An 18212-nucleotide genomic window follows, 5' to 3' on the forward strand; every position below is an offset into this window, starting at 1 on the left:
TGCTACATGTATAACAAACGAATTTGGAAACATTGCAAGTTCTTTTTGATATACAGTGATGCCTCGCAAGACGAATGCCTTGCGCAACGAAAAACTTCTCCTTTTATACCAAGCAAAATAAGAGCTCTCCATTGTATATATGGTATAAGAACAGAACGGTCTGTATGCCATAGTCTTAGTTCATTCTGCAAAACACAGACATATTCACTTGGAGCTTGTGAAATTGAAGTTTTAATGGCAACTGAGATGATCATACAAGATAGTCTGCTTTAAAACTTTTATAATAAAAGCTCTTCATGTTAATACACCTTTAAAATGGCATAGATCATGGTTTCCTTTATCCTACATTGAAAAAAAATATCAGATTTCACTTTTGAGAGAGATATTGGTCCCTAAATTATTGTTTGCTCATGTGATGAAATAGCCACCACAGTTTTGTTGCACGGGGGTTCTTCTATCTACTTCTGCTGTGATTTTGAATACATTTAGAAGCTTTTCACTCAAGGAGAAATGACAAAACCATGATCTGTCTTAAGTCAGAGAGAATCAGTGGTATGGTAAAGTAACCTCCTGCCATTCCAAATCATTCCTGTGATTTTAAAGTATCACAGCCAATGATAAGTGTTATCATTGAAGAATATGGTAGATGCTAAATATATCATCGGCTAAAGCAAGCTATGTGCTAAAACAAGCTAGCAACAATGTAGTCGGTGTGTGTTCCATCGATGAGACCTTCCCCATTGTTGTGAATAAACCAGCAAGGGACATTCTCACCTTTCTTTGCATTTTCTGTATAATCTTTTTGCCATCCCCTAGAAAGAAAAAAACAAATTGGTGAAGTTCACAGTAGCAGCTTGCTTCACACAGGAAAACAACACCTCCCAAAATATCTGAATTACTATTGACCTGGTTACGATCAGCTGGTTATTTTTTACAATCATGGTGGCATCTGGCTTCTCAGGATCCGATCCAGGATGGACTTCAAGTATGTCAAAGTCAATTGGGTGCAAAAACTGCCCTAAAAGTAGACAGGACAAAAGCAATGACAATACTGATCTTGGGTTTGCCCATCCCAGTATCTTTTTGTGAAAGAGCAATGCCTCAGCAGCGATTACCCTGCACATGCCTGATCTTGTCTGATCTCGGAAGCTAAGCAGGGTCAGGCCTGGTTAGTACTTGGATGGGAGACTGCTTGGGAATACTGGGTGCTGTGGGCTTATACCATAGTCTTTTGAGACTGAAGGTTGCCAACCAGCAGAATTAAAATGGTGGTTCCTTCCAGCACTTAACATAATGCTCTATCCACTGTTCCAGTGGCCCAGAGTGCTTCATGGAACCACCATCTTTTTCCCAACAGCACAGCACCCATGCTTTTCACAAAAGTGTTTCCCACTGTATATGGTATAAAAGCTGAGGGCTGGACGCATGCTGTAAGAATGCTGCAGGACACAGGCATATTCACTGGGAGACATGAAAGTAGCATTTTAATGGCAGTTGAAATGGTAATGCGCAATGGTCATGCTGCCCTGGGAAGCCCCTACTTGGCCTGTGTTGGGGGAACTAAAAGGAAAAAAGGGGGAGGGAACCTAAAGCTTGGGGCATACAATATTGTATGTCCTTGTTTCATTGGAGCAGTCTTAATGATAATACAATACTTCATTCAGCATATCTGGGTTTCCACCTTTTCCCCACTGGTTTTGCAAAGGTGTTGTTTCCTTCGCTACATCAGGGGCTCCTCCAGGGTGCTTACCCACAGGTCTTTTTGAACCTGGAGCTGGTGTATTTGTGATCAGGGATTGGACATGAGTAGTTATTTTTCAATGCGTATTGAGGTTTTTCAATGAAATAAGGCCACCTATATTGATGATCTCATGTTCAGTGGCAGACACCATTATACAGATGGGACATCCCTCATCCAAAGTGCTTGGGACCAGACATGTTTTGGATTTTAGATTTTTCCATATTTTGGAATACTTGCATACAGATAATGAGAGATCTTGGGGCTGGGGCCCATGTCTAAATACAAACTTCACTTATGTTTCATATACACATAGCTTGAAGGTAATTTTATATAATATTTTATGCATGAAACAAGATTTGTGCATGAAACACAGTTTGGAATTTTATTTCTTTAGGCAAAAAGTAAGGGGGAAAAAAAGAAGTCACGTTGATGCTCAAAAAATTTCCATATTTCAGAATATTCCATACTATGGAATTCTGGATAAGGGGTACTCAACCTGTACAGTTGTACAGCATACAAGCTGCTTTGCAAGGCATCATTTCTTATCTCTCTCTAAGATTTGCAAAAGAAAAAAGGAGCTTGCATTACAGTAGTTAAATTTAAAATGCCAGGAACACCATTATGTACATAGAAAAGAACCCATTTTATAAGCTTGTAACAGACAGACGGATCCTATTCATGACTTCTCCGAGTCAACTTTGCTCAATGGAACTTACTAAGAAGCAAATATCTGACTCTCCCACCCCTGCTATCTTACTGGCTACTCTCCTTCTGTGTTAGAAGCTTTGCAGACAAAGGGTGTTTTATGAAAAAGGCACTTGACAACTCAGGAAAACAATAATCCCTTTTATCTTCTATCTACCATTTCAGAAATCCATACCAAGTAAACCATGAGTATGCTCAGACAGCCCATGACTGTTCACTGTGTAGAATCCCAGAAAATTTGCGTGTTCTGAATTCTTCCTCCATGTTTGATGCAAAACCACCATAAATGTTGCTCCATCTTCCATTGAGACTTCCAAACTCTTTTTCCGGACAATTTTCATTGTGAAACTAGTTGGGGGGAAATAGACAGCACAAACAATTTAAAGTAATAGTTATCATTAGAAACACCATCACCATTGCTATAATTGATAAAAGTCAAGTGAAAAACTGTTTGGTGAAATGTTTTTTAAAATGTTCCTCTGTATTTTAGAAGTGTTGTGCATATTGTTGTCCTCCTCTAAACCTTTGACAGCAGGCGTCAGCCGCCCCCTCAATATCTTCCCCCTTATGAATTCAGCTGTGCAAGACTTCACTCATGAGCCTCTGACAGTATTAGTCATCCTCTGAGGACAGAGATTGAGGAAAGGAATGTTGGGGTCACCCAAATATACCCGTGTCCCTCTTTTATACAGGCCCTGGCCTACCAATTTGCAGCAGATTTTTCTCTTACGCAACCCAGAGACCTGGGTTCAACTCTGTCATGAAGCTCATAGGGTTAGTTTGAAACCGTCACTATCTCTCAGCTTAACGTACCTCACTGTGTTTTTGTGAACAAGAAATGAGGAGGGGAAATAAAACTAGAGAAGTTGAAAACATTCTGTTAGGGAGCTTGAAATATTGAATTCCCCTGTTTGAGTATTTGTGAGCAGAACCAAGGGGAGCACCAATGTGTCCCCAAAAGGCTGAATGAGTTGACCACTCACAAATGATCTTTTTCATTTGAATCTTGGAAAGCAATTGATGCTCATAAAAATTTGACCTGTACTGTTACCCTGCACATGCCAGATCTCGTCTGATCTCGGAAGCTAAGCAGGGTCAGGCCTGGTTAGTACTTGGATAGGCCTGGTTAGTACTTGGATGGGAGACCGCCTGGGAAATACTGGGTGCTGTAGGCTTATACCATAGTCTTTCGAGACTGAAGGTTGCCAACCAAGTGTGCACATTTGAGTGCTTGTTGGAGATTGAAAGAATGGTTCACAAAGGGTTTTTTGCAGACATTAGTTTGGAAAGTGTGCTGAAGCCCAACAGCTGCCTTGGGAATCATGTTATGAGAACATAAAAGGGTATCATCCTGTTATGTGAGAAAGACAGGATATAATTATTAATACAAATAATTAGTAGTATTCTAATTATGAATTTATTTCAGGAAGAACATCAGGATGCATATGCACCTTAGGGGGGGCAACCATTTATGTTGTCCTGAGTTTGTTGGAGGAAGCAAAGGATAACAATCTAATAAATGACATTTTGAATGAGTTGGATTTTTTTTTCTTTTGGTTCTTTGCTCAAGTGTAAATATTTTAAAATATGTGTTGATATTTATGATGGCTTTTACCCTGGATGTTGTAATGTGACTTTATCCAGCCAGGTGAATATCATCTGCTTTGTGCCATTGTGAAGAATGATCATTTCAGGAGTTATATCAAGTTTTAAATTCAGTTGTATATTTAAAATTCCAAGTCTTCCAATATAGGCATTATGTGGCCTTGCATCATTACTGCTCTTTGGATCTCCTATTAGCTTCCCGTTGACAGTAATACCTACAATAAAGAACATTGTCAAAACAAAACGTGTGCTGGTGTCATATTAAAGTTGAACTGTGCCTCTCCCCCCACCCCACCCCCACAAAAGAACACAATTGTCTTGTGAGAACGAAAAGGAGAAGAGGAAACCAGAAAGACATACCCCACCCCATTTTTACTTTTATGTTCTACTACAGGTGGGACCTTGGTACTTTGGAGGGATCCATTCTTGTTCTCCTCGTGGATACAGAAAACAACAGATAACAAAATCTGTGGTTTCAGCACTTTAAACCTTCTGAAGGTTACTGGAGCTGTGCTCGAGTTGCCTCTGGTGGACATTCTGAAGCCCGCAGTGGCCTCCACGAGCTTCAGAATGGTCCTCATTGGCAAAAAAAATGCCACTTCCGGTTTTGTTTGGGAAATGGGAAGTGACATTTTTATGCCTTTTAATGCATTCTGAGGCCCAGTGGGGCCAAGTCTGGCTCAACACAGGTCTAAGGGATTCATGGATATAAATCCATGAGCCAGATTCATGGATATAAAATCCATGGATACAGCCTCCACCTCTAATATGTAGGAAAATAATACTCTAAATCACCTTGAGCACCTCCCAACGGAGAAGAGAAAGGCAGAAGGAAGCAGTGAACAGGCCAATTGAGGCTAGTGGTGCCCATTAATGATGTCATTAATGATGATAGCAGAGTACTGGCCAGCCATGGAGATAGCCAGCATGATCAAGCAAGCTAGCAGATTGGAGTGATAAAATGGGGATGGATGAGGAAGGCACCAGTAGGAGGGATAAACAGAAGAGGGGATACCCAGAAAGAAAGAGAGAGAGAAAAACTGGACTTTGTTTTGTGGGATGAAATTCTGGAATTCTTATGATGCGAAGTTACCCCCATGGAAAGAGGTAGTGGTAAAGCTAATCTAAGAAGTTCAATATACGCCTGGCTACTTAAAAATGAAAAAGAAAAGTGGTGCAGCAGAAGACCAGTTGGTCAGAAGACCTGTGTGGCAATGTAGGGTTGAGAAGGAAGAGATCCTGCCCTTACCTGAGGGTATTTACATGGCAGCACTGAAGGCAGGGGAAGGGGCTGTGGTGCCACTGGGCAGCATATTGCAGGCTCTACTGCCAGAATGCTGCTAGCAGTGCTCAGCATGGGCCATAATATCAATGGCATACACCTTGCTAGGTTCTGCTAGCCAGTCACAATTGGGTGGTGCTTCAATTCGCCATCACTCTGCTCAAAAATGGCTTAAAGTTTTAAGATGAAAGATACAGCCAGATTTCATATGCCACAGTTAGCTCAAGAGTGCTTAAAGCAGGTGCCTTCATCTCTAGAAGAACAGGTTCCTTCATTACTTGCTTTTCCAGTTATAAATTGCTCTGCACTGGCTCCAAAGCGGCAAAAACAAGAGGAACGAAAATAGTCTGACAGCAACAATTGAACAAATCAAGCAAATAATTTTTTCCAGTCCACATTTACCTCTGATGTGTTCTGGGTTTTTCAGGAGAAAAATCTTACCTGTAGTTGGGTCTCTGATGAGATTTAACACTTTGCCTGGCTCTTCATAAATGTTAAAACAAAGAGCATCTTCTTTTTGGGGCACGGCTATAATGAAGTGAGGATCTCCATCAACTGCCAACAGAAGTTTACATTTAGATCATGTTAGAAAACATATATCGGAGGCTTGGGTTTGTGAGATCTGGATCAGACCCATGCCTCTGGCTTGTGATGGACGTTAGTCTGAAAACATAATGCTTACTATTGCATTTTAGAGCTAAATCTTTTGAACCATAGATTTCCTTCTCCTTTCCCCAATTATTCATAAACAAGTCAAAGCAACTCACCACTAGTATACATGTGGGATGTTGGTGTTACATGGTAAGAAGGTGGTGCTGCTGCAAATATATAGAAAGGATTTATTTTTTTTAAGTCAAGCTCAAGAAAAAATGAATGCCTACACATTTTATGAACACAATTAATGGTGAATTACCATCCTAAATTTAAATATGTGCTACATATTTTTGGTATTGGAACTAACATGGTTGGGTGGCTGGCTATGTAAACTCTTTTATGTAGGCCCTATGCAACTAGTAGCCTTTTTTATTTGTGGGATACTGCTGACTTCCTGAGGAAGCTACAGCCTAGATAGCTAGAGAATATTATCCAGGCAATCACTAACGTGGAGTCTACAGACCAATGCAAAAATGACCTACATTTACAAGTCATTATGAATATTGTTTCTGATGATATTACAGTACTTTTGGTCTTCAAGCTTTGCCACACTGTTCTCACCCTCAATTATGTCATATTCAACAACCAAGCACATCTTCAAGGGCTCATATACCATTTCAACCTCAAACATGATACAGAATGCCTTGTGAAGTCAGCCCCAGAAACTCCTAAGAGACTGAGGGCCAAATTCTATCCAATTTTGCAGTGCCGATGGTGCAGTGCCAATGGAGCGTGCACTGCATCCTATGGTGGGGAAACAGTCACAGAGCCCTCCTTGAAGTATGGGAACATTTGCCCCCTTACCTTTGGGCTGCATTGCTGTTGCATCGGTGCTGGAACATTGGATAGGATTGGGCCCTGAAATGTTATCCAATGAGTTTCTGAACTCTACCATTTTTATGTTATATTGGTACTCATTTATTCTCTTACCTATAGACTGATCTGGGACCATAAGAGCCCATTCCCTGACTGTAGTTCCTGACCATGAAGATGAGGATGGATACACATATTTCAACACTGCTTTTCAAGAGAAAAGTTTGCAATGCAATGTGCATAGCCAAAAGAATGAAAAGGTGATTGGATCCCTGTTGCAAAGGGGTTCACAACTGAAACTATTTTTTTTTTTTAAAAGACAAAAGTACACCAGCAAACACCAGGAAAAGACACTAGGATGGAATGAGTAGGGATATTGCTCTCCTCTTGCAAAAAATACCACTTTAAAAAGTGCAAATCTGTGGAGACAGGCAGCCCGATCTTATGCTGCTCTGGCGCCACACAGTACAGCTATGCTGAAATAGCCACTACTGTATCCTGCAGGACCAGGGCAGCTGCCGGAGAATTCCTCAAGGTAAGGCAGTGTTATTCACACTGTGCGGCGCGGCTCTTTAGGGAGGCGCCAGGAACTGAAAGGGGAGGCGCGGGATGACCTCTCGCAGCAATATAGCCACACCCCTGGGCAGAATACGAGCCCACCTTCTGCCCATGGTCTGTGCTTTTTTTTAAAGCAGAAGAAATGGGAGTTGCTCTGCTGCGAGAGTGGCTGCTGCCACCCCGCCCTCTTCTCCCTCCACGCTGAGGCTGCTGCCTTCTGTGTTCCCTGCATGTTGTTTGCAAAGCTCTTCGACTCCAACCCCCATCTGGCAAGTACCAAGCATGCTCAGCTTGCAGTCCTTAACCCTCGCTGATCCTTGTCTGGTTGGTTCCTACTTCCCAGCCTGGGATCACTTCTTATCAAAGTGAAGTCTCTCTTTTCAACCCCCTCCCTCTTCCACTCCCCCCTTTCGATCTCCAAACCTTCCCACTTTCCTCGCCCTCCCCAAATAAAATGCTTCCCATTTTACCAGTCCTCAGGACTCTTAAAGTTGCTTCCATGCAGTTGGCAAAAGGGGGGGGGGGGAAGCACACACTTTACTTGGCCAGGAGCAGAAAAAGGGTACTGTTTTTAAAGTGATTTAAAAATCTTGTTGTTTGACTGAAGAGGAAAGGCTGTATTTTTAAAGTGATGAATCTTGCTATGTGAAGGGAATACTTATCAGCCATTGATGAAGTGATTGCCAGCCCAATCCTATCCACACTTTCCTGGGAGTAAGCCCCATTGACTCTAATGGGACTTACTTCTGAGTAGACATGCATAGGCTTGAGCTGTGCATCTCCTGGTATAGGAGACAAATCAACTTCCTAACCAAACCCTTATCAGCTCTGATATATTTTCATGGTCTATTTTTGTTTTCCCCACCAGCTGCTGGAAAAAATTTAATTTCATTAAATTAATAAAGGGTTCAATTCTATCCAAGAAGAATGGGAGAAATGACTAGTTGGATTGGGGTCCACAGGGGTGTGTGTGTGTGTGTGTGTGTGTGTAATGTTGGTCAGACTGGTTGTTCACAAATTGATAAAACAATTCTATTGGTACGCTTACAAAGTTTTAAAAAATGAGTCCTCCTGGACCAGACAAAACCTGCCTACCACAGCATCTTGTCTCCAACAGTGATCAGCAGCTGATCATTTATAAAGTATGTATTTTGCTGTGTATTAGTAATATATTTTTAAGATCTGCATTTAATTAATGATATGATTAATATAATTAATATTAACATAGTTACTATATATTTAATATTATAATATTATATTTAATATATTTAATATAGTTAATATTTCTGGCCACTTCCTGTTTAATGATGTCACTTCCAGCCCTCAGGAACATGATGGGGAGTCATGGCCAACAGCCACCGGGGTCAAGGCAGCCACTGGCCGGAAAAGTTTGAGTACCACTGAGGTAAGGGAACATTGGATCCCTTACCCCATGCAGAATTCCTGTGACCCCAATGGCTCTACTTGGATCTGCACAAGCTCCTGAGGTCTGTGTTGGGAGATGCAGCTTGGAAGAGCGGATAGGATTTGACTGCAGACTCTGTCACCATCCCTGCACCCCTCCCAGACCCTATCTGCCCTCCAGCCCTCACTCCCTTCAGCCAGTTTTGCCTCCTTCCCCTCTTTTCCAGTGGCTGTTGTTGGTCTCTCTCTCTCTCTCTCTTTAGATTGTGAGCCCTGTGAGGCAGGAAACCATTTATTCATTAATTTTACTATGCAATCTACTTTGTGAACTATTCCTGTTGAAAAGTGGTGTACAAATATGCTTAATAATAATATTACAGTAAGTAATTATTTATATTTGATTTTTTACAATTATTATTGATTAGCATACATGAAAAGACACAGACAAATATTTTCACCTAGTCTGTTTTTAACAAACTAAATTAATATAGGTTCTCAAATGTTCAGAAATTCAGAATTGAAACTTACGTAGCCGAGAAGCAAAATGTGTTTCTGAAAATGGAGGAAATAAATCAAATTATTTCTGGTGAATATGAAAAACGGCTCTCTTAATGTTCCTGCTTTTGTCACTGTGTGCTCTTTGGGCTTCTCCCTCTGGTATCAAAATGTTTACAATCCTGCAACAGGGGATAAGCCCTCCGTATCCACTATTCAAAAGACTCTCCTAAGCTATGTAACATCTTTAAATAGCATCTCTTCTAGTTCTTCATCACAGGGCACTCCCACTGTGAATTGCTCAAGGAATACTTGTGTTAACAGAATGTGATTTTCTTTCCATCATCACAAAGCATCCAACACAAATGTCTGTCCAGCTCACATGGGCAGCTGCTGCATTTACATGTCTTGCTGCATGAAGTTTTTCGCCACTGGGAGTGATTTTCAGCAGCCTCCACTTGGAACCCGGTTGATATGCATGGGTTCACAGACACTTTGCCAACAGTCTGAGGCTAAGAGGCAAAGAAGGAAGGCCCATAGCCAGGGAGACAGACCAGGGACAGACTGCACTTGCTCCCGGTGTGGAAGGGATTGTCACTCCCGGATTGGCCTTTTCAGCCACACTAGACGCTGTGCCAGAACCACCTTTCAGAGCGCGATACCATAGTCTTTCGAGACTGAAGGTTGCCAATACAAACATACCAGCTAAAATGATCATTAAAATCCAGCTTACCTTCAGCTGTTTTCAATGATGGGTAAAAACATAGGAAAAGAAAACATAGAAATTTAGAAAAATCAATTCTGACATAAGGTCCTTTTTAAACAACAACAATGGAACATTCCCAACATGGTATCTTCTGATCGGCTCAACAGTTCAGGTACAAAACTTTAGGTAGTATTGTGAAATGATTATTTCTAAGGCTACATATGGGATAAAGAAAAGAAATGGTACCAGTTAAAATGACTTTCATTGTGAGACAAGATATCATACACATCAGATCTGCTACCTCAACTGGCATGGAACTATGCCAGGGTAATAAGATACAATGGAGTACAGAGCGCCTATACCTTTAACCACTGTTGAGAAGAGGACATTTTGGCAGGTGCAGCTCAACAAGGAAGGGTTTAAAAAGCCACACCTGCCAAAATCTTCTCTTCTATACAAATGGTTAAAGGTATAGGCACTTTGTCCTCCATTGTATCTGGTCACCCTGAACCACCCCCTGCTAGCACACCTCTCAGTATTTCCCCCCCTTTTTAAAAATTCATGCACATGCTAGCAAGCACACCTTGCCACTACTGCTACCTCCTCTCCCCACTGTCATTTTCAGGAAGCAGTCAGTCAGGAAGGAGAGAGGAGCACAGCAGAACAAACCCAGAGCCCTCGTTACTCCTCCTCACATGTATGTTTCCCCATCCATTTCCTCCTGCTGCTGTTTGATACCAGCTGGCCAGGTTCAATGAATCAGGCTGAGTGGAGCATGCTTGGCATGGAAGAGGACTCTGCTCCCAGTATGATCCAGGCAGTGGACAGACACAAAGTTAAGAAAGTGGAGGAGTGGGGAAGCTCCACTTCGTTGTCCTTATCTGCTTGGCCTTCATGCTGGGCAGGCAAGAAGGAACAGGAGCCACTGCTGGCCCTAACAAGAGGCAACTCAAGGTAGCTTTCATTAGTGGCATACAGCAGAGAAGGGCAAGCTGGTTGAAGATTCAGGTTACCCTTTGAGTCTTCTGCTGCCTCCCTCCAACCCACTGCAGGTGCAATATGCATTGATCTGCTTCCTGCTCACGGGCAGCCCAATCCAGAGCGCCCAGTCTTGGCGGCTCCGAGGAGGTCTCCCACCAAATCCTGCTACAGCAGGAGGCACCTCAGGAGAACGGGACGTTTGTCCCCTTCCCCTGAGTAAGGGAAGCAGCCCCGTAATGGGGCTACACTCTTTAGTGCCGACCAGAAGGTCGGCATGAAAGTAAAGACACTCGTGCAGGTGAGCAGCCCTGCACGAGCGCCCTGGATCCTGCGGAGCACAGCTCCGCGGATTCGCCTCTCTCCCTCCCCCAACACGCCTCCCACCCACTCCCTCCAACCTCCCCCCTCCCCAGAACGCCTCACCCACGCCCCTGTCCACGCCCCTGCCTCCCGTTCTGCAGTCCGGGAGACTGCCAAGAAGTGGAACCTGGGCCACCGCCTGGCTAGTGCTGGGCTAGCACTGGCGGGAGCCTGGCAGTGAGGCCCGCAAACGTGCCTTATGGCATGTTTGCACCCAACAACAGGATTGGGCACTAACAACCCAATCCTATCCACACTTTCCTGGAAGTAAGCCCCATTGACTCTAATGGGACTTACTTCTGAGTAGACCTGCATAGGATTGGGCTCTAGGTCTGCTTCCTTTTACTGTGCTCCTCATGTGGTTTTCCCAAACCTGGAAATCCTGGACTTCTGGGTCAGCGAAAACTATCTGAGGAGCACAATAATGAGCTTCCCCAGCACACCACAGTATAGGCAGCAGTGGCAGCGATTGGCAGCAACCCAAGCCACACCACCCTTGCTGGGAGCAATCAGGTTTCAACTGCTCAAGGAATCAAGGGATCAGAACAGGATTGCCCTGCTGCTGCTTCCTATAGCAACATGGCTCAATTGCTTGGGGGAGCAGCACTGGGGGAAACAGTGGGTTGCCACTGCCTCAGTTCTCCTCTTGCTTGCTTACAGCAAGCTTGCTTTCAGCAAGCAAGAAGTGGATTGGAGTGCCATTGAAACAGCTGGCTGAGAGGCAGGCTGGAAGGGGTGGCATGTAGATGCAGAGCGCAGAGCACCTCTCATTAGTTTGCCTCTTCCTCCAGTCCCTTTCTCAAAGCAGGCGCTTCAATCAGCCTCACTGTTGGGCCAGCCTTGGTGCAGATACAGTGCTTTCTTCATCCCACAATATCAGGTAGCTCTTAGTTACTCAACCAGAATGGATCTGTTTTATGTACATGTAGCTGTCCTGAGCAATAAAGGAAATCATGCCACACAATCACCAGCTGCTTAATAAAACTAAATCACCAAATGTCCTAAGTTCAGACATGTGTCACAGGGCCAACCTGTTCCAAGCAAGCTATGGAGACAGACCTTCCATACCTGCTGCCTGCATGATACTGCTAATTAGGTCTACACTCCATTCATGTGCCAGTGTCATTCTGACTTTTCTGTTCTGAATATTGGCAGAAATGGGATTATGGATCTTTTCCACTACCAGTTAACAGGCAGCAGACTAGGACAGAGGGAAGTTAAAACATATTTTCAAAGTGGTATACAGGTAACTGGAAAATAAAACTGGAAATAAAACTGGAAAAATCTTGCAATTTTATCTAAAACATATTTTAATAGTGAATGAAATATATACATGATGCACAGTATGTTTCAAACATTCACTTATGAATGCATCAGATAAACAGGGGATGAGATGAAATAACCATCCCCCTTGTAAAATATGTATCTTTACCTTCTAGAGGTTTGTCAGCAAGTGCCATCTTGTCTGCATTATCTTCTGGCTTTGTGACCACCATGGATGTCAAAGGAGTCACAAATTTATATTTAAGAGACATTTCCAGGGCTTGAGCAGTAAGGTTTGTTCTTTCATCTCCTTTGGCTACATTACTGAATGAAAGAATATCACCAAATAAATGACCAGCCACAAGATGTTTTTATAGGCGTTAGCACAGATGGTTAGGTTATAAAAAGATAAGACAAATGTAAAGGAGTATTATTTGCCATAATAGGTATTTGCTAGGAATGAAATTTCCACATTAAAAGTCAAATATAATCCTATCCACATCTCTACCCCATCACCAAATGCTGGAATCAAAAAGAAGGGAATGGTTCTGTCACCATTATGTCCTGATTGCAATTGCGGCACCAGAAAAGCAAAAGCAACGAGGGGCACAGAATGGGCACAGTATTCCACATGTTAGTGTATTTCATACTACCATTCACACCCTGAACATAAACCAAGGCACACCTGTGAGGAAATTCTCCCCTTTCCCCTACACACCCACCCACGCACGTGAAAAGTGTCTTTTCTTAAGGCGTCATAGGGACCTGAGAAATGGGGGGGGCACGACATCAGGAGCGTGTGTTTTTGTAAAGGCTGCTGGCCTCTCCTTTGGTGAGGACTATGCTGATTGTGAGCATTTAGGACTGAGGTATTCAATCTGTGCGTCCCGGCTCCCTAGGGAGGCGTGGCTAGCTGCCAGGACTGTAGCTGGGGGAGAGGTGGCCGTAGCTGCTCAGCTCAGTTCAGCTACATGTGCTGCCTCCTAACTTGCTGCTTTTCTGCGGCTGTGAACAAGGTGGGTGGGGCGTGTGAAACATGCTGGGGGAGGTGGGAGAGAAGGCTGGCTGGCTGGGCATTGGCAGAGGTGCTGCATCTCATCAGCACAAGGCGCCCTCCTGGCAGGCTTCAAACTGGGAGGGAAGAGTAAGCACAGGCAGTGCAGTGCTTTCCTCCGCTTGGGAAGGAGGGAGCCCAGTCTTCTCTTAGTGTCCAGATGCCCCAGCCTGCATCCCTCCATCTTGCCTGGGAGGAATAGGGGTGGCATCTGCATTTTGGGCTGTATGTGTGTGAGCAGCCCCCATCTACTTCAGGGGTGAGTTGTAATCTTGCTTGGTGTGGCTGCAATCCTATATACACTTTCCTGGGAGCAAGCCCCATTGACTAAAATGGGACTTACTTATGAGTAGACTTTCATAGGCTTGGGGTCTGTCAGCCCAATCTTGAGCTACCTGGCACTGCGGGACCCGGTGGCTCCACAAAGGGCTCCCGCTGGATCCAGAGCCTCCCGCGCTACCGCGGGAGGCTCCTCGGGAGAAGGGGATGTTTGTCCCCTTCCTCCGAGTAAGGGAAGCAGTCCTGCAATGGGACTACTCACTTTAGCGGCGACTATTTGGTCACAACTAAAGTGAAGGCGAATGTGTAGGGCAAGCAGCCCTGCCCAAGCACCCTGGAGCCTTAGAGAGTCTCCAGTACATTCGCCTACAACTGTACAATACTAAGGAAAATCAGTAATGGTGGGCAAACTGTCTTTCAGGAAATCTTTTAAAATCAGTTTTGATCTTCTTACTGAGGCACTTCTAATGAACTTCTGTGGTATGCCACAGTTCTACAGCATATAGATTGGAGACCACCGCTGTGGATTACTGAGGTCATTAGATATGAGATGGGTGTAGCGATTCGTCCTAATAAAATGTAAATTGTTAACTGATTAATTGGAGGAGCTAGATTAGGATTTCACATTAGTTGTATGGGGAAACACAAGGATCATTTCATGGTAATTTGCAAAATGTGAAAGCAGGAGTCCCATGGAAAAAATGGGACCCTTATTCAATTTAATATGGGATACTTCTCCACAGTTTTTCTAACCTTATTGTTCATTGCATTAGAATACATCATTTGTTACCGTTTTTCCAGTAGTTGTTGAATGGTAAGATAAACCCAGAGTCTCTCAATAAAATCACCAAATATGTAGTCCTCATCTATTAGAGCTGTAGCTGTTTCTTTCGCATCTCCTTGGTCAAAGAAAGTCAGGTCATCATCGGCCTGTTAGGAATTAGAAACTTCCCTTAATAAGTTTTGATTTAGACCTCGTACAATAGTTTATCAATACAGTGTTGCTGAAGTGAGAGAGTAGCAGGGCTTTAGGACTTGCAGCCCAATCCTGCTGCCTGTTCTCCTGGGTCTGCTGCAGAGCCAAAACGGCTGCCACAGCATCCTGTATGCTGGTGACTCCTTGGGGGAAGGGGACTTTCATCCCCTTCCCCTGGGTAAGGGAAGTAGTCCCGCAATGGGGCTACTCAATTCTGTGGCAACCCTTGGGCTGCCGTAGAATTAAGAGCCTCCATGTCAGGTTGCACAGCCTGACACGGAACTCAGGATCTGGTGGAGCTCAGCTCCACCAGTCTCACCTCCTTTATGCCCCACTCCCTCCCCCCCGGCACACCGCCTCCCCACCCTATGAAATGGGAACTTTGAAATGTCAAGTTGGTGAACATACCCAGTACAAGTCAATTACATTTGTTCTCAAACATTTCACTAAACAAAGTAAATGTACACAACAAGTAGAAGTTAGGTGCTTACCCCATGAGCTTTCACTTCTGCCATAATACTGTTGATGTCATTGTCTGTAAGACGTCCAGCCACAACAATTTCGGAACCATCATAATAGTGCTTAAAACTATTTTGAGTCAGTTCAGTGACAGCATTTTCAGGGTACTTTAACTCTATTTCTGTAAGTAAAGGATTGGCCACTTCATCATAAAAGCCCTAGAAAGGAAACCATCAGAACAAGTCTTCAATGCTTAAAACCAGTGACAACTCCAGGTTTCCATAGGCCCTGGAACATCATTGCGCCCTCTTTGCTCCCACCCCTTCCGCACTTCCCTTCTTCTAACCAGGGCCTCTGACAGGAATTTTATTAGGGGGTACAAAGTTTCTTTGGGGCCCCTTCCTAAAAAGGGGGGGGGCAATGGGAGCAGGCAGAACAGAGGGCAAAATAGGACAGGGGGAGGGTGCTGACAGCCAGAATAGTCTTTGGAGCCCAGGTCTATGAGGCTTCTTGATGCAGAGCCCAGGTCTATCTAACCATGTGGCTTTGGCAGCTAAATAAAGTAATATGGAAACCCAAACACACTCCCAAGTCCCTCTAAAATCTTGAAAATATAGAAAATCCACTGCAGAAAATTAGCATCATTGTGTTTTGGCTCACACTAGAATGGACCGAAATGAACTTCTGTAGCAGCTGCAGCCCAATTTTGGAAAACACCAAAATCCGTAGAAAAAAAATAAAACAGTTATCTCCCACCCCTACATATAATGCATCAGTCCTGCACCCAAGAGTGGGTCATAAAGTCAGTAAAATAGAGGAGTACTTATTCAGAAAAGAACACTACTTTGCATTTTACCACTACAAAATAAAAACAAATGCCATTAGAAGACTAAAATAAATGATACTTTGATCTCACTTAAATGTTAACATGTTTTTAACCTGCAGTTGTAGGGCTGCATCAGAATCTTCATAGATACGACGAGCCAATCCATTGTTCTCAGCTGCCATCTTTTCTAAAGAGCCATAGTCAAGATCATAGCCAAATCCAAGATTATATAAAGGGTATTTGCCTTGAATTGCATTTCTGACATTACTTAAAATTGTTTGAGTATCTCTTTCACCTACATGAAGAAACACAAGATAAGTTTTTAAAACTCTAAGTTTTTCTTGATGATCTCATTCAAAAACCCGACAAAAACAATAACTTTGAATTTTTTCCCAAAAATACCAGTAGTATTGGTTTGACCATCCATTCCCCAAGTGGTAGTGAATTCAGAACAGCCTGTACAGGATTCATTTCTATAAGCATTGGGGTAATGCAGATCTTAAACTAGATCTCCCAGCCAGAAGCATTCTGGGGCCTAATGGCACCCTGGGAGGTCCTAAGGGTGCCAAGGTTGGGGGGAGTGATGTGGAAACATCACACCCCTGTGTCACCATGTCACCTTGCGCCTGACACACACACATCCTGCTTCCAAAATGGCTCAATTTCAGAGCCGAGTGGGTGGGCCCAAGTTGCAGCACTTGCCACTTTAAGTGATGACCTCTGCCTCCTCCCCCCATGGCAAGCCTGGAAAACAGTTACCCACCCCAGTACACCATTAGCCCCCCCCGGACACCCCCTGCAGCCTGGCACCAGGGCCCACGGGTTCCCCCAGACATCTGCTTCATTCACCACTGATCCAGCAGCCAGTCTCTAGCACTCAACCTCTTGCACCATCCATATCCTGGCCCCATCATTAAGATGGAGAGATTAAATCTTCATGGACCAAAGGCTCCCACTGAGGTGCAATGCTGCGTTGAACACTGTCAGCTGACTCCAGCCGTACTGTGGTCAGTTGACCCCCTGGTCTCTATAAAACCCCTTACTCCGAGGCCAGTCTGGCAGTGTAAGCAATTTATCAGAGTAGCAAAAAAGACTTGCCTTGCTCTGCCTTACTTCATCCAGCATTACACAACCTTGTCTCACCCTGCCTCTGCTCCACTGAGTTGCTAGGCACAAAACTCCGCTCTGGCCCTGACTCTGCTTTCTTTCTCTGACTGCAAACAGGTGCCAACCTTGACAGCTCCAGCTGCCTCCATCCCAGTGTTTCTCAGTTGCCACATCTACCTAGCCAAGGTGTGAAAATTTCCTTGGGAAAGAGAGTGCAGAGTGGCCAATTAGGGAGGAGAGGAGTCAATCACACTCCATGTTTTTTTCAGATCAGAGTACCTAAGAGGTCAGCTAACCAGTTCGACAAACTGAGTGACTGACTACTGTTATAATACGTAATATCATTTTGAGTGTCTTACCATAAAAAGATGATTCATAAGTAATTTATTGTTATAAACTATAACAAGCGCTTAAATGAGTTTGTCCCAGACAAGCGTGTCAGAAGAACAAAAGGAGTATTGTTTGACTTACATTGATAACATTGCTGTGAAGCACACCAAATACCAGATGTCTTCTTAACAAGCGGTGATGTTTTAACAAATTATTCTTTGATTATTATTATTTAGCATATCTGGACTGCATCACAGACTACACCTTTGAACTTTGTTGGGATTCTTTTCCATTCTATTGAAGTCATCTTACTCCTCCCTCCACCAAAATATAAACTAGCATCTTCAAACCTTCCAGTAGCTTTGTGGAAAACTGTCATTTTCCTATAGCTTTCTTAAGACAGTGAAGGTTATTTTGCCTGCAGGAAACATACCTTTAGTGGGTCTGCCATCTGTTAACATGATAATTAAGGAAGCACTTCTATTGGGCAAAATTCCATTTTCTTGAGCTTCAGTCAGCATCTGAATTCCAGCCATTAAGCCACCATTAAGATTTGTCCCTAGAAGGTATAGAGGCAATAATTTCAAATAGAGTGTGAATTAGAAGGTTACAGT

General features: G+C 43.6%; 1 protein-coding gene across 1 annotated transcript in view; it reads right to left on the reverse strand.

Moving 5' to 3' along the window:
- Positions 1-215: 215 nt before the first annotated feature.
- The window catches only part of LOC136638931 (inter-alpha-trypsin inhibitor heavy chain H3-like), a 40842-nt gene continuing 22845 nt past the window's right edge, over positions 216-18212 (reverse strand). Inside the window, exons 11-23 of the mRNA XM_066612960.1 lie at positions 18032-18157; positions 16275-16456; positions 15368-15553; positions 14691-14830; positions 12708-12891; positions 12373-12445; positions 9291-9314; positions 6101-6151; positions 5775-5888; positions 4062-4266; positions 2622-2794; positions 907-1018; positions 216-812 (exon numbers count right to left, since the gene is read on the reverse strand). Of these exons, the coding sequence (XP_066469057.1) occupies positions 683-812; positions 907-1018; positions 2622-2794; positions 4062-4266; positions 5775-5888; positions 6101-6151; positions 9291-9314; positions 12373-12445; positions 12708-12891; positions 14691-14830; positions 15368-15553; positions 16275-16456; positions 18032-18157 (1700 nt within the window). The 3' untranslated portion in view covers positions 216-682. The remainder of the gene's footprint in view (positions 813-906; positions 1019-2621; positions 2795-4061; positions 4267-5774; positions 5889-6100; positions 6152-9290; positions 9315-12372; positions 12446-12707; positions 12892-14690; positions 14831-15367; positions 15554-16274; positions 16457-18031; positions 18158-18212) is intronic.

The sequence above is a fragment of the Tiliqua scincoides genome, chromosome 2, assembly GCF_035046505.1.
Source record: "Tiliqua scincoides isolate rTilSci1 chromosome 2, rTilSci1.hap2, whole genome shotgun sequence".
Classification (NCBI taxonomy): Eukaryota; Metazoa; Chordata; class Lepidosauria; order Squamata; family Scincidae; genus Tiliqua; species Tiliqua scincoides.